Genomic DNA, 17,071 nt, shown 5'->3' on the forward strand with positions numbered 1-17,071 from the left:
GGGGGGAGAGTGGAAAGTGCGGAGCAGAGGACAGACAGATAAATAATAATAAATACAAAATTAAATAGATAATGGAGCAATAAACAGGGGTAGTGCAGCCAGCAAGTGGCAAGTGCTGTGTTTACGGCAGCAGAAGTGGGTAAATCGGATAAGTGCATAAAAAGAAGAAAGTGGGGAGGGCTGTATGGGTACAGTTACAGTCCCCAGTGCAAGGGGTGGCCGGGAGGCAGTGCAGAAGGGTGGCAGGGTGAGCAGGTACCTGGGACAAGGGGACAGAGGGTGGCCAGGTGCACAGTGCCAAGAGAGAGCAGATCAGCAAGGGAGAAGGGGAGCAAAGGGAGATGCAAAGAGAAAGGTCTTGTGGTGCTTCCGGAACCAGAGATGGTTCTCCTCAAGTTTTAGAGTGGGAGGGAGGCTGTTCCAGAGGGAGACCCCGGCCGAAGACAGAGATCTACCCCTAGCTCGTTTCTTTGAGAAACGACTGACCCTGAGGGAGTTAGAGGTAGAGGAGCGAAGAGCTCGAGAGGGGAGGTATTTGTGGAGGGATAGCTGAAGGTATTTTGGACCCAGGCCCCAGAACGACTTGTGGACAGTGCAGAGGGTTTTAAATGTAATCCTTGCATCCACTGGGAGCCAATGGAGAGATTTCAGAGCTGGAGAGATACGATCCCAGGCCTTGAGGCCAAGGATAGGTCTTGCAGTCCTGTTCTGGATTAGTTGCAGAGGGCGAAGAGTATAGGCAGGTAGATTTAGAAGGAGGCTGTTACAATAATCCAACCTAGAGAGAAACACAGCTTGGGAGACAGTGAGCTTCTGGGTGAAGGAGAGGAAAGGATGAGTACCTCTGAGGAGGTGCAGTAGGAAGTTGACTTTTTAGAGACCTCAGAGATGTGGGCGGAGAAGGAAAGTGTGGAGTCAAGATGACCCTGAGGTTCTTAGCCTCACAGGTGGGGGTAGGAGGAGGGCCAAGCGAGGCCAGCCAGAGAGAGAGGGGAAAGGATGGAGAAGGGTTGCTGATGAGGAGGTTCTCCGTCTTGCTGGCAATCAGACAGAGATCATTGGCGGCACACCAATCTTGAATGGCAGTTAGGCAATCAGAGATGAGGGAAGGACAGGAGGGAGCCAAGGGCAGCCTGAAAATGAGTTGAGTGTCATCAGCGTAGCACTGGAAATTTGAGCATAGAATGGCAATGCAGTGGGCGAGAGTTGCCAGGTATTGGTTGAAAAGCCAGAGCAAGAGGTTAGACCCCTGGGGAACACCAAAGGTAGAGAGGAAGATAGAGGATAGGAAGGACCACAGTTGGACCTGGGAGGGTCGATCAGAGAGGAAGGAGGTCAGCCAAGCCAGAGCCTGATCAGTGATACCCAGGTTCTCACGGAGATGGTTGAGCAGGATGGTATGGTTGACCGTGTCGAAGGCAGAAGAGAGATCGAGTAGGATGAGGACAGAGGGAATGTTAGAGTCAAGAATGGAGAGCAGATCTTCACGGATGTTCAGGACAGCAGTTTCTGTGCTTCTGGCTGCTCTGAAACCAGACTGGTGGTCATGGAGACAGCCAACAAAATCAGAATGAAGGTTAAGCTGAGAGATGGCCAGCTTTTCCAGGAGTTTGCCCAGAAAGGGAGTAATGGAGATTGGGCGATAGTTAGCCGGACAGGAAGGCTCAGCTGTGTGTTTCTTGAGAAGAGGATGCACAAGGGAGTGTTTCAGAGGGGAGGGATCCTGAAGCAAAGGAATGGTTGCAAAAATCTGCAAGGGCCGGAGCGAGGGTGTCAATGTGGTCCTTGATGGTTTTAGAGGAACAGGGATGAACCTGTTTTGATGAGGCTTTCATAGATTGGACTTGTCTAGCAACCTCATGAGGGGAGAAGAGAGGAAAGGAAGAGAAGGAGGGGGGGGTGGATAAAGGGGCGTTAGCAAGCGCAGACTGAGAGGGAATAGGAGGGGGAGGGGAGGAGAGGGTGGACAAGATGTCCTGGGTTTTTGAGATAAAATGAGAGGCAAGGTCATTGCAGAGAGCTTGGGAGGCAAGAGGAGGGGTAGAGACTGCATCAGGGTTGGCAAGCTCCTTGCAGATTTGGAAGAGTTCAACCGAGTTGTTAGATGCCGTAGAGACACAGGCTTGAATGTGGACTCTCTTCTTAGTGCAGACAGAGAGTCGGTATTGCCTTTGGAGCAGGCGACAGGCCAGTTTGTCAGAGGATGAACGAGAAGCCCTCCATTTCCTCTCAGCCACCCTACACTTACGTTTAAGTGTAGCTAGGTCAGAGTCGTACCAGGAGTTACACTTGGCTTTGGACTTCAAGCAGATCCTCATGACAGGGGCAAGAGCATCAAGAGTATCAGAAATGGAAGAGTAGAGAAGGGACAGGGTTGTGTCAGGGAGTGAGTCAGCCAGAGGAGGAGAGGGGGGAGAGAAGGTAGCAGTGAAAGCCTCAACTGACACACGCTTCATAGGTTGATGTCCAAGAAGGTAGGTGGCAGTTTTGGGGTGAGCTTGGCTTGGGGGGGGAGAGAGTGAGAGATGAGAGGAGAGAACGCAGTGGTCACTCCAGAAGAGAGTGATAGAGAGGGGGAGGCCAGAGGAGATCAGGACATCGAGTGGGTGTCCTGTAGAGTGCATTGGGCCAGAGGGGAGGATAGAGAGGGAGAGGGAAGCGCAAAGGTCGCGAAAGAGCAGAGATGAGGGACACCATAAAAGTACAATTTCTAATCTGGTAATTTTGGATAGTAAAATAATGAATGCCTCCTTATCAGAGTTTTGAGTAATGTGAAACATGGAATAAATAGCTAATAATTCAAGACTTAGTACGTACTTGTGTTAGTACAAACAATAGATATGAAAATCCACAATGCATACACAGGGAAACTAAAGTAAGGAAGAAAGAAACAACACCAGAAAATGGCAATAACATAAAAGATTATCTTCATGTATACAAATGAATTGTGTGTTTGAAGCCTGCTTATTGCCCCATGTATGTGCAACATGAGGTGAGACCAAACCCTAAGGAAAGTACTTTAAGAACATACAAGATGGTTAACGAATAGATATATAACACATTTTCAATTTTCATATTCTGACTGTCAGTGATTAAAACCGCCTGGTGTAGATATGTCAGTTAACAAAAACCAGTGGCCCAGATATATGATGTCATCTTTGATCTCCTTGGTGTTAGTTCTCGCAGTGCACAGTAGTGGCGCGAGTTATGGTTGCTTAGCTTACCATAACTGGTGAATTTCTGAGGTTTTTTGATTTTACTTGCAACAATAACCTCCCTTTAAGGTTTTTTTTCAGTGAATACACACACACGATCGATCTCTCTCTCTCTCTCTCTCTCTCTCTCTATCTGTAAACGTGTTATTGTGAGTCAGTTCTGATCGAAATTAAAATCCCTGTTCAAATAAATAAAACTACACATGGAGGGGAACACCTAGGACACCGTCAGTCGTGCTCAGTACTTCGTCTCATGGTCCTTTCACAAGTGGACTGTCCCAAATCATATGGAGAAGCGATCCATCCTCTTACATCAGTTTCACAGGAATAAGGATAGTGTGTCACTTATCCTGTGAAGGAGGACTGAATGCCAGTATAGTATGGTATCAGACGGTCACTAGCATCTCTGGGTTCCAGGTCCAGACCCCGATGATGCCTTCCCATGCATCAAACTAGAGCTGAAGCTGCAGGTCTTAATGCCATGCGTTTGAGGTTGGGGAACACTGGCTTTCGTCTTTTGAAGCGCATTGGGTCGGATTGGCCCCTCGGCCTTTCGGCCCGTGGCCTGGCCGAAATCGTCCCTGGGGAGTGGGGGCCGGTTTCTGGTCATGCCTGGGCCGGTTTGGAGAAGAAGAAAAAATTTGAAAAAATACATCTTTTTTTCACATTTCTTTTTTTTCTTTTCAAAAAGCCTTTCATCCTTCTTAGGGCGATAAATAAGTACCAACACAGGTTGGGTGATATTGTATGCATACTTGTTCTATAAAAAAGAGCTTAAGCGTAAGTGCTATACAATAACATATTATCATTTGGCCTTGGACGTCTGGTTGGATTCACAGTAATTTAGTGTACTTAGGAACAATGCTATTTGATGCCACTTCCTGTTTTGTCAAGGGGTGAAAGGTCGTGTTTCATCGCTTTCTGGGATGTCACTTTGGGGTGGGGTCAAATGATATCAAATCCGGTGATGTCAACAGAGGTCAAGGGTCGTGAGGTGAGCAGTGGGCCACTTTTTTGAGGCGAGGGGTGGGCCACTTTTTTGAGGCGAGGGGTGGGCCACTTTTCCTTGGGTGACCGCGCCTATTTCTTGTCCCAGTCCGACCCAGAGCGCATAAGCTTGTCTTTTACCCACGGTCACGGGCCACGAATGCCTCAGTGGGACACACCATGCACTCAAGCAAGCGGTGTGATCTTGACCCGCTTCTGTTGGATTGTGGTGCCCACAAAATCAATCTAATCAGTCAAATCGATGAACCCTAGGGCACAAGCATCCATATTGTATGTGGTCACCAGTCCCATCTGACTCTCTTGCCCTCGAACCTTACAACTTTGTACAGGGCAGTTGTGTAATAGATCTGATTTTTGTTTTTAAATAATATTTTATTTTCTATTTTATACATAAATTTAAATTATTTTAATATTATTTGATACAAATGCAGTATGGTGCTTTCATCATTTTCAGGGCTTGGCAATAAACGTGTGATTATGTTGATACATTCTTGTAAAATGTCCTATACAGTGTGTTTTTCATAGAGAGGCTTATAGGATTCCTATGGCATTCACAGTACCTTCCAATTAAACGCCACTCCAGTATGGCTTTCCATAAGTAACCAACAGGCCTCTGATGCAGCAGTAGTAAAAACATTTATTAAGCGCAACATTTACCGGAAACCAGTTTCAAGGCGCTAAATAATAAACAAATAGAGCAATTTTACACCAGCGCCAATTTAAATACACATAAGTAATACAAAAAACACAAGCAGGCTTCATCTAGAAATCCTCTTAGTGCCTTCCAATATAGAGCTGTTCAGCTAGTGCACTAATTGAGCAATTGCAGTGGTGGGATCAGGTCACGAATTCGACTCACTTTGCTGACTCAGCACTCAGAATTCCACTCAAGGTAAACATTCTGAGTACTATTAAACGGTGTAATAGTAACACTTTTTATTAACAGCATTACAAAGTGGAAAGAACCATTGTAGCACCTTATCGTTATTTTTATTATTTACACCAAACATCCAGGAGTACCCAGGCAGGCACTCATGTATCCAATATTACATTGTGTAATAACTTACAATTCTCCAAATCTGATTTAGAGACATAACCCAATTACCACAACCCTTATGCCCACCTCCTCCCTTTTGCAGAAAGTGGGGTCCACCTAATAGGACTGCAGTGGCGTAATACAAAATGGGGGGCCCCCTGCGAGCACTGCTGACACCCCCCCCCCCGCCCAAGCTTCTCGAAGAAACACTGGCAGAGCCACCAGACCTCCAGGGCTGGTCCAGGGCACCAGGCATGCACAAAGCGCACAGGACCATGCTGCCGACGGTAGGCGCCGAGTACTGCACTAGCTGAAATATACATGTTTTTTAATCAAACCCTTCATCTTTCACCTAGTCTAAAAACAAGGGGGTGCAGAATCTGTCCCTTGGTGTCCAGAAATACCAGTCGCCACTGTGCGGGAACCAGTAACATTATTATGTCCATGCTAATGGTAGAGGCAGCCTTTTGTTGCCAGGAGGGTGGGCGGGTCCTTTGTAACCTATTTAAGGTCAGTGGTAGCAGGTGACTATTTTTAGTGTTGGGGCATTAACAACTCCCACAAATTGTGAGCGACCAACGGCAGTGAGGGAGCGCTAGTCATGTAAGAGGCATTGGCGGGGTTCTCTCCCAATTTTTTTTTTTAAATGAGTAACAAATGAAAATATCCAGTAGATGCAATATGACCAACAGCACACAGGAGTATTTTGCTATATTTTCATGTCCTCTGTTCTAAAACATGCCCTAGCATTGCCACCATAAGTCACCCTTATGAAACTGCAGACACAGTATATGCCAGTATGGAGACTGCCAAGTCACGTTCATGAACATGCAGACAATATATGCCACCATAAATCACCTTTACAAGACTGCAGACACAATATATGCCAGTGTGGAGACTGCCAAATCACGTTCATGAACATGCAGACACAATATATGCCACCATAAATCACGTTTACGAGACTGCAGACACAATATATGCCAGTATGGAGACTGCCAAATCACGTTCATGAACATGCAGACACAATATATGCCACCATAAATCACCTTTACGAGACTGCAGACGCAATATATGCCAGTGTGGAGACTGCCAAATCACGTTCATGAACATGCAGACACAATATATGCCACCATAAATCACCTTTACGAGACTGCAGACACAATATATGCCAGTATAGAGACTGCCAAATCACGTTCATGAACATGCAGACACAATATATGCCACCATAAATCACCTTTACGAGACTGCAGACACAATATATGCCAGTGTGGAGACTGCCAAATCACGTTCATGAACATGCAGACACAATATATGCCACCATAAATCACCTTTACGAGACTGCAGACACAATATATGCCAGTGTGGAGACTGCCAAATCACGTTCATGAACATGCAGACACAATATATGCCACCATAAATCACCTTTACGAGACTGCAGACACAATATATGCCAGTATAGAGACTGCCAAATCACGTTCATGAACATGCAGACACAATATATGCCACCATAAATCACCTTTACGAGACTGCAGACACAATATATGCCAGTGTGGAGACTGCCAAATCACGTTCATGAACATGCAGACACAATATATGCCACCATAAATCACCTTTACGAGACTGCAGACACAATATATGCCAGTGTGGAGACTGCCAAATCACGTTCATGAACATGCAGACACAATATATGCCACCATAAATCACCTTTACGAGACTGCAGACACAATATATGCCAGTATAGAGACTGCCAAATCACGTTCATGAACATGCAGACACAATATATGCCACCATAAATCACCTTTACGAGACTGCAGACACAATATATGCCAGTGTGGAGACTGCCAAATCACGTTCATGAACATGCAGACACAATATATGCCACCATAAATCACCTTTACGAGACTGCAGACACAATATATGCCAGTGTGGAGACTGCCAAATCACGTTCATGAACATGCAGACACAATATATGTAGGGTTTACAGATTTCGGTAAATTCCGAAAAAGACCATCATGATTGTTTTTATATTCTTAGGGGGCGCCCCCCCATGATTGTTTTTATATTCTTCGGGGGACTCTGATAAATACCAGTATCTTATATAATTTATCAATTAACCGTGCGGGAGGGGGACTCGAAATACAATGAGAAGCGTCCAATGCCTGGTTGAAAAAAAGCTGTGAGGGTTGCCTAAAAAAAATGAACAATGAAATCACATCACAAAAAGTATCAAATACATCAAACACCCCTCCACATAATGCCAACAGAGGGAAACTTTGAATAGCAATGCATGAGGGTAATAAGGAATGCTGGGTTGCCCATAATTGCCAACCTCTATCGTTGGCCTTCCTTACAAAAGAGACATCATACCTGCAGAAATGGGTACACCTGGGCCACGAACACTTTGAACTCCAGAACAGCCAACAACGAGACAGAGTTCAGCAGGTCTGCCATCAGGACGATGTATCGTAGAACTGAAGGATCCAGCTCCCCATTCAGGACGCGACCCAGCACAGCAATCTCCTGCAAACAGAAAGTGAAGAGGTGGCAAGGCTGCAGCTGAAGAGACAAGAATGTGGGTACCCCAGCCCAGGGAGAAGAAACACTCCTTTGGTCACCAATTCTAAGTGTAGAAAGACTGCTCTTTGGCACCCGTTGGCTAAAGGTGCCCTAGTTTCTATGCCCGTCTATGGGCCATGAATAAAACAGGGCCTGTCCAAGTTGAAAGGATTGGCACGCCCATCCTCCTTTTGTGTATGCCCTCAATACCGTGACATGCACAGTCTGGTAATTGGTATTGACCACTCAATCACAGTGGACCCTTCCAGTCAGAGGAGCTCTGGCTGCAAGTACTGACCCACATGATGGGCACTTTGCTCTGTTCTGCAGGAGTATGTAAAGGGGTTTCTGACTCCCTTCCTCTCCTGTCCCTTACATTAACTACAAACGGGAAATGTAACGTGAAGCCACTGTACACTTGGTCTGATTACACAGGCGGTCTGACGTTGGTTTAATCACTATGTTATTCTAATCCAAGGCCAATTTCAGTTTTTCATAGTGAATATCGGAAATGGTCCCATATTGGACTCAATTTATTGAGATATTTTTTGTAAAATCTCCTGAAAATTCACTTTGATCTGTTGGATCAGATTCTAGTCCTACAGCAAGCTTAGCAGCCTTTTACGGGAATGTTTGACTATGGAAACCTTTGCTTCTGTACTAAAGACTGAGAACATTTGTAGTCACCAGGATATAGAACATTGGGCTGCTGCTGACCTGCATATATTGAAGGCCCTCCTGTAGCAAAGTGAACGCTGCAGGAGAAGAAAGAATAATAATTCCATCACATCACAATTCGCTATTACTCTAGGAAACTATAAAAGAACCCTGGTTAGGGATAAGAAAGTGTAATACTTCCATCAAATCACAATTCGCTATCACTCTAGGAAACTATGAAAGAAGCCTGGTTAGGGAGAGGAAAGTGTCATAATTCCATCAAATCACAATTCGCCATCACCCTAGGAAACTATAAAAGAAGCCTGGTTAGGGAGAAGAAAGTGTAATAATTCCATCAAATCACAATTCGCTATTACAAAAGAAGCCTGGTTAGGGAAAGAAGAAATACTATTCTGACCAGATATTTTCTAGTCCTAATGGATTCCTCTGAACGTTTTAAGGTTCTTAAGGAGTTTCGGAATCCGGATGCACTTGCATGTTCTATTGGTCACATACAAGGTTTATGGGATGCCCATATCCAGAATTTTTCAGAAAAGATCGATAAGATCCAATCTGAGCCGACACTGGGAGCACGATATGGGGACTGCGATGTAATATTGCCATTGTACCATTATGGTACAGACTCAACCATCAGTCCTGTTTCATTGCCTTTTGAGTCAAAGATAGCAAGGTTCAATCTAGGACTCCTGCAGGCGATGCACTAAATGTGGCCCAAAGGACATCAATACGATTCAAATGCTTTTGAAAATACAAAAATATATATGCATTTAATTGCAATTGACAATAGATCCATAAATGATGTAATTCAAATTAACGAGTAATTCCAATCATACGTAATGCATTTCAGTCATGTAAATTACTATCTTCAGGAGCAAAACTCATTGAAGTTGAGTGAATTGTGAAGAAGGCCATTGATTTCTATCTTCGTCTATTTCTGTCTGTAGATTCTTGTTAGTTAACTTTTTCATGAAGTTCTAAAGCTTAGCACTGAGACATTATTGTTTGTTTTCTTTAAGGTTAATTGCTCCTGATGATGGACATTTAGATGATCGAAACACGTTGACCATTATTGGAATGACATTTTAATGAATTATACCATTTGTGTGTCCATTGTCAATACAAATTAAATGCATCTATATTTTTGAATTTTCAAAAGCATTTGAATTTTACTAAAGCCATTTCGGCCAAATTGAGTGCATCACCTGCCATGGACACCTGTAAAGTCCTTTAAGGTGAAGTCCTCTTCCCCAATACTTCCTTGTCTATCCTCCAATGATAAGTGGCAAATCTTAGGCTTGACTCTGCCTCCTTCCACATGATCTAAAGGACACTTGATGCCCTCACCACCGGAGAACAGGTGCATTGTGCCCTGCTGTGAGGCTCAACAATGCGTCCAAACTACCTACGTTTCATGGTGCTCACCATTGCCACCAGAGTGCTTAGCAGGATGCCACAGGGATGCAGAATTCAAAGACTTATTAAAACTTGTTTTTGACATCAAGCAATTTTTAGAGTTATGATGTTTGAATTGGGGAACTGGTGACTAGTTCCCTGCGTGCTTCGACGGTACTGGTGAAGGGGACCAGGCACACATTCCTGATTTGTGTTTTTGTGGCCTCACCTTCAGAAATGTTCCTATGTAAGATGGCTTAAGAAGACCTTAAGTACAGAACCCAGTGTATAACCAGATGCTTGCTGCTTTGGGGAATTCTCTAAAGTAACGCTGCTTGACCACAACAGGAGGGGTCCTGTACAAGGCTTGCTAAATGCCCTGGGTTATTCAATAAAGCGAACGCTGGAGAAACACGTATTCATTTGGAGACTCCTTCCCCATTGGCTGAGGACCGGAGTGAAGGCTCTGCATCTTGGTTATGTTTGCATGCATTAATAATGGTCCACTTATCACACACTTCCATGGGTGGAGTGAAGTCCCAGAAATCCTTTGAAGGTTGGGGGTCCAAGGACAGTGCATATACTGGTGCAGACAGTTTTCCATGGTTCATGGGCCTGAGTGGAAGGTGGACATGCAACATTCTGCATGGTATTGGGGGCTGGGCGACCAGGCATTGAAAGCAGTAACAGTGAGGACTAGCCTCCAATAAATGTGACAGGAAAGGCCTGCAATCCTTGAATCCTTGGATCTGTGGAAAAAGAAGGAATACTATGAAGGGAAGGGGATCATGAAAGTCCCTGAAAGAACTGAAACCACAACCTGTCATACTGTCATAACAGACTAGATGCAAAAGAAAATGGTGCACTGTGGATAGGTGACTGAGGGTCTTTATGCTGACGTGTGTGTTGGGAGGCATGCCAGGGGCGGCCATTGCTGTGTGTCCACTGGAGCAACAGGTTTCCTAGAGTGTATTTGTATTTACTTGATAGATCTATCAAGTAGGTGAAGTTTAAGCCAAGCTTTAAAGAGATCCACTGTTTTTCTGGCTTAAATTGTGCTCTGCAGCGGGTTCAAACAGATTGGGGCAAGTTGGGAGAAAGAGCAGAAACGAGAGGGGGCATAGGGAATCATAGGAGAGAGGTTTAGTGCAGAGGAGGTTTAGAGGGAACAAGATGGGGACTAGGGGGTGAACAATCAGACAGGTATTTAGGAGCAAGACTTTTGATAGCTTTGTAGACTAGGAGACACGCTTGAAAAGGAGTGGTTGTGCATGGAGAGACGACCAACAAGATGTTGGTAGATAGAAGTGGGGAGGCTATGTTTAAGTTGTAGATAGTGCGGGTAGCAGGTTGAGGACTTTGTCTGGATGGACGAATGAGTGGACAGGAAGGCCAAGGAGTAGGCCTGAGCAGTAGTCAAGTTTGATGACCACTAGGGTGGAGATTAGGGTTTTGAAGAGTATGTAGTAAGAAATTGATGGATTTTCCAAAGGTTGAGAAGGTGCAGTGTCAGTGGGGTTTGTACTATTGAAGCCAGGTTGAATTGGATCTCCAAGGCCATTAACCTCAAGGTACTTAGTGATCCGGTTGAAGACCATATGCTGAAGGACTTTTGAATAACGGGGAAGGAGCTAAACTAGGCAATAGTTCACTGAGACATTTGGGTGAATAGAGTTTATTCACTAGGGTTAGGACAGTGGCAGATTTGAAGGAGTCTGGGAAGAGGTTAAAGAGCTCAGAGAGATACGGTTAGGTGATTGAGACAAAGTCTTTGACTATTTGGGGATCAAACGGTTGTTAGGAGCACAAGATTATCTGGTGCTGTGATGAACGGGTGCTAATTCGCTAGGGGAGTTTAGTAGAGAAGTAGTCTTATAGGGTGGAATGGGTAGGGAGAGAGATGATGGACAGAAGAGTGGTGGAGGAAGATAGGATGGCAATGAAAGTTCACAAATTGTAGAGATTTTAGAAGAAAAGTAGTGAGCAAAGTGTAGAGTGTTTAGGAAAGAGGGAAGAGGCGATACATATTGACTTAGGAGGTGCAGGCAAAGTTTGGAGGGTAGATGAAAGTGTGCAGGTGTGATTACGAAGAGAGATTAATTTTGTGAAGTAGTAGGAATTGGCAGAATCCAGTGCAGCGGTAAGGGCAGCAAGGGAATTTTTGTAGGCTAGGAGTAGGGTGTGGATCTGTGATTTGTGCAGCATGGTAGATCACTGCACGTTTTGGTTTTAAGGGCCTGAATCTCAGCTGTGATCCACTGCTGAGGACGGTGATCGGAAGGTGGGAATGTGCCACCAGGATAGTGTTGGGTAAAGGAAGTCAAAAATGCAAGGTAAAGGTCAGAATAATCATGGTCAATGGAAGAGGCATGAATACGGGAGAGAGACAGGAGAGAGGGCCTATGCTGTGCAGAGGAGCTCCAGTCCACACCCGTACCAGAAGAAATATGCCCTTGGCATGGCAGAATAAAGAATGAGACAAAGAGATGCAATGTTCTTTTATAGATGTGGGAATGATATGGAGGTGTGCTTATCTGGCTCCTTGGCCAAGCAGAAGTGTGCAGAACTAATGGGGATCCATCACAGAGTTATCACTGGTGGATGATGATGGGTGGATACATTGATGGATAAAAAGATCAATTGAGTGGATGATGGATTGTAGAGTGAGGTCAATCCAGAGAAAGTGAAAGAAAGCCACTACGTGTGATACATTGACAGATAGAGAATCAGTCAGAAAGATGGATGGACAGACTAAATAGGATAGAAAGAGGCACAAGACAGTCAATAAAGGCGCTCAGTGGTGAGCAGTGAAGTTAAATGATCCTTTAATGGTTAAATACATCTACTTGTTACCAATGCCTTTACCAAAAATGAACTTCCAATGAAAGTGCATTTCAGAGTCACATTTTTGGCAAATCCATTGGTGCTTATGTTATGCAAACGTTTAAAGCGCGCTTTCACCAAAGGTATCTTGGTGCTACGAAGAGAGGGAGGAACCAATAAGGAGAAGGCAGAGTTAGAATAGCAAGGTCTTCACTGATTTTCTGAAGGCTAAATGGCTGGAGATAGCCCTAATCTTGGGAGGTAGGTTGTTCCACAGTTTAGCTGCGGCCACAGAGAAGGCCCGACCTCCAATCCGTTCACACCGATAGGGTGGAATCACCAGCAGGTCGGCAGATCAAGAACGCAGTGAGCAGACGGGGAGATAGCGAGTAAATTCAGACTGGAGATATTCTGCCCCCAGTCCATGGATAGCTCGGTGCACAATACATAGTGATTTAAACTCAACTCTCTGACCAACAGGGAGCCAGTGTAAGGCACGAAGAGCGGAGGTGCACATTTCTCGCTGAGATATGAGGTATGCTCTTTGGGTTGGTCATTGGTTTGCGCCAGATGTTAGAGGCAGGAAGCCCCAAAGCCACGGATTGTAACTCGATATTGCTTTCCAGTATCACTTGGGTGGGACACACCTGCACATAGAATTCATGCTCACAAGGGTAAAACTGGACTTTTGGCAAAACACCTGCTGAACCTAAACTTGGGGATGTAAAAGTCAACACTTTACTGTGTCATGTAGGGGATTAGGAAACAGGGATTGGCATAGTCGGGATAGATTTGAAATCTAAACTGGCAGGATGTGGGCAACAAAGATGAGTGGGGCGCCCAAACTTACCCTACACGCTGGTGAGTATTTCCACACTGCTGCCAAGACATCCTGCAGGCCAAAGGAGCTCACATCTTCCAGCAGGTAATGCTCATGGAGGAGGCGAGATAGCACTTGCTGCAAAGCACAAAACAAGACTTATTCTCCCAGAGGGTAGAGTACAAGGCCTGATGGTAAGAAGTCCAGCTAAACAACGTCATCAGATGAGAGTGAGGCTGCGGCTCATCACAACACATGTGCAATTCAACATGGCTTACCCTTCACGACCCAAGTCTGTATGCTTTGCTGCTGCTGCTGGTTTTAGGAGAGGACACAGTGTTAAAAGATTGGCTGAAAGAACTGTGCAAATCATTGTGCATGCAAGTGATGGGAAATGCTCCCGTCCACCTGCTGAAAACATATTTGGCCTAATTCTCAAAGATTTGCACTAGAGGAAAGGAGGGGATCCTACCTTTTATCTAATCCACAAAGCCTACAACTGGAGCTTCTCTGAAATGCCTTGAGCACATCTTTGTGAATCGCATTCGTACATGGGTATTTTAAAGATGCTCCAGGCAGCTCCAGGCAGCTCCAGGTGAAGGCTTCGTGGATCAGAAACGCGGCAGCAGATTCCGCTCCTAGATGCTCGCAGGCATCGCTGATTTGCTCCACTGCAAACCTTTGGGAATCGGGCACGTTGGGCCCAATTCACAAAGGACGTCTGAATGCGGCAGTGCGCAACACAAATGCACACGTTCAAAAGCTCCGTTTGTGCCTCGCCTGCAAAACGCAGCAGGGGGCTGTAGCAAGCGCTTCTGTGCATCCCAAAGCGCATTTGAAGTTCACAAAGTGCATGTGCTTTGAAATACGCAGACAATAAAACCATTTCTCTGGCCTTGTTTGCAACAGACAAAGGTGTGTGTGCATTGGGTAAGTAGTTCATTTCTGTTCCTTTTGCGCGTTCCTTTTAAGTTTGCTACTTGCATTTATACCATAAAAGAGAGGCCGAAATGATATTGTTTTGTTTTCATTCATTTAACAATGAAAGGCCTTTTAAGAGCCTGTAAATGGACAATGCGCTTCCAGCACCCATGCATCGGTGTTGGGAACATACTCCCGAAACTAATGTATGCAAGGTGGCTGGCCAGTGCATCCTTTGCGCTGGCACACAACCCCAGAAATATGCAGGTCACCATTGTGAATTGGCCAATCTGCACATTTGCAAAAGCCAGACAATTAAAAATAGCACATTCACCCGGCTGTTATGAGATGCCCACATTTTTGAGAATCACGTCCAAAAGATTTAGATTTTAACTCAAATCTTGTTCAGTATTCAGTATTTCCAAGTTGCTTAATTTCTTTTTGTACTCCATTTTTAATGTGTTTTAAAAATGCCGACATGGTAGAATCGAATGGCTACTTACAAAACTTCACCCCAAATGTTACCCAATGCAGACCGTGCAAGTGGGATGTTTACTAATGCAGACAGTGCAAGTGGGATGTTTACTAATGCAGACTGTGGAAGTGGGATGTTTACTAATGCAGACTGTGGAAGTGGGATGTTTACTAATGCAGACCGTGCAAGTGGGATGTTTACTAATGCAGACCGTGTGTAGTAAACGCTTGCACAGATGACAGGAGGCGTGATGACTGGCTGGATGTCTTTTATTGCACAGTGGACATCTGCCAGGAACATGTAAGTAATACAGAACCTGAAGGCTAGGCAAACGTGCCTAATAACTGTTGCAGGGCTGTGGGACAAAAATGTCTCGTGGTGCGAGCCCCCAGGACCTAATCTCGGAGGAGCCGGCAGGACGCGTCTTGCCGCGTCCTCTGGTGCTCCCGTAATCGCGCGAAGCGCGCGGGGGCGGTGCTCGCCACCAAAGCGAGCTCTCGCGAGAGTTGGTGACTCTCGCGATATCTCTACACACCTCCCTTTGGTACGGAAAGAGGAAGTTCATTGCATAACATAGTCACTGTATCTCACCGGTCTTCTGTGCTCTCTTCTCGGCCGGTCACCCTTTCCAGTGCGATCTTCCTGTTGCTCCTGTTCGGATTCTGGCATGGGCGATCCCGGTTCCATCTCTGTTTCTTCCCTTTCTTTGTCGTTTCTCTCGGGCTCCCGTTGTTCCCTTCGCTCGTTGTCTATTCCTTCTTCGGCATGTGGTCTCTCCGGGGTTCTTGCTCTTTCTTGTCTCCTCTGATATAGGGCTACTCTTTCCAGATTCCATGTGCGCCCGTCCTCGGTGCGGACATGGTTCGTTCCCCTGTGGACCACTTTGGTGGGTCTGCTGAACCGAGAGCCCGTGATTTGGTCCTTTTTTGGTAGTCTTATTTTGATCCAATCTCCCCCTCCAATGTCTGACGCTTGCTTGGTTCTTCTTCTTAGGTCACTCCATGTTTTCATGCGTGCCTTGCTGTTTTCAATTCTCCACACCACTTCTGACATGTCCACTGCTTCATCTTCTCTCACTTTGGATAACCATGGTGGTATGAGCGTGGAGGCTGCACTCCTCCCTCTCAACATTCGAAACAGGGATATTTGCGTTATACCGTTTGGAGTGAGTCTGTGGGATGCTATGGCCTCCTTGGTAGTTTTTAGGGGGTCCATCCCAGAGGCCGTGGCTAGTTGGATTGCTCCCTTAATGAACCTGTTGGCCCTTTCAACAAGCCCATTGGCTTGGGGATGATACAAGGCCGCCTTCTTTTGGCCTATATTGTGCTTTCTTAGGAATTGTTCCATGTCCCGTGAGATCAGTTGTACCCCATTGTCTGTTACTACTTCCTTGGGGAGGCCTTCTCTTTGAAAAATTTCCGTGAGGACTTCAATTACCGTCGCTGTGGTAATGTTTGGGACGAACTCAGCCTCGACCCACTTGGATAGGTAATCAACCAGCACTATGCCGTACCGATGTTCTGGTGCCATCGCTTCCAGAGGTCCTATAAAGTCTATGCCCACTTTTGACCACACCGCTTCTGGTACTTCTGTGTGAATTAGGGGTGCCTGTCTGAGTTTCAGTCTTTTGTCGCTATTGAGGCACTCATGACAGTGCTCTATCATGGTGCGAATCTCTTGGTCCATGGACGGCCACCAGTAGGCCTCCCGGACTCTGCGCCGGGTCATCGTGTTTCCCAGGTGACCAGCGTGGGCTCTGCATAGAATGGTGCTCCTCATGCCTACCGGTGGGATTATCTGGTCCGTCTTCATTATTATTCCGTCCGTTTCAGATATCTCTTCGGCCACCTTCCAATAGGGTCTCATACCTTCTGGCACCATTTTTTCACCTGGCCACCCTTCCTTGATCCACTCACGGATTTTCGCCATGGCCGGGTCTTTTCTGTCCTCTTCCAGCCAATGTTTCTCGCTGAGTTCCATATAATCAGGTGCCTTTATATCGGTGATAGATGCCACTATGCATTCTCCTTGTAGAAACGTGGTGGCCTTGTCTTTACCTTCTGGCAATCTAGACATGCAGTCAGCCTGCGAATTCTTCCACCCTGATAGGTGCTGCACTTCAAACGTGTATTCTTGCAGTTTTGCTG

At 45.6% G+C, this 17,071-nt stretch overlaps 1 protein-coding gene across 1 annotated transcript in view; it reads right to left on the reverse strand.

Annotated features, from left to right (window-relative positions):
- The window catches only part of LOC138473269 (uncharacterized), a 1,193,211-nt gene that overhangs the window by 63,549 nt on the left and 1,112,591 nt on the right, over positions 1–17,071 (reverse strand). The window contains exons 10-11 of the mRNA XM_069611906.1: positions 13,559–13,666; positions 7,627–7,779 (exon numbers count right to left, since the gene is read on the reverse strand). Of these exons, the coding sequence (XP_069468007.1) occupies positions 7,627–7,779; positions 13,559–13,666 (261 nt within the window). The remainder of the gene's footprint in view (positions 1–7,626; positions 7,780–13,558; positions 13,667–17,071) is intronic.

The sequence above is a fragment of the Ambystoma mexicanum genome, chromosome 8, assembly GCF_040938575.1.
Source record: "Ambystoma mexicanum isolate Mex_15411 chromosome 8, UKY_AmexF1_1, whole genome shotgun sequence".
In the NCBI taxonomy this organism is placed as follows: domain Eukaryota; kingdom Metazoa; phylum Chordata; class Amphibia; order Caudata; family Ambystomatidae; genus Ambystoma; species Ambystoma mexicanum.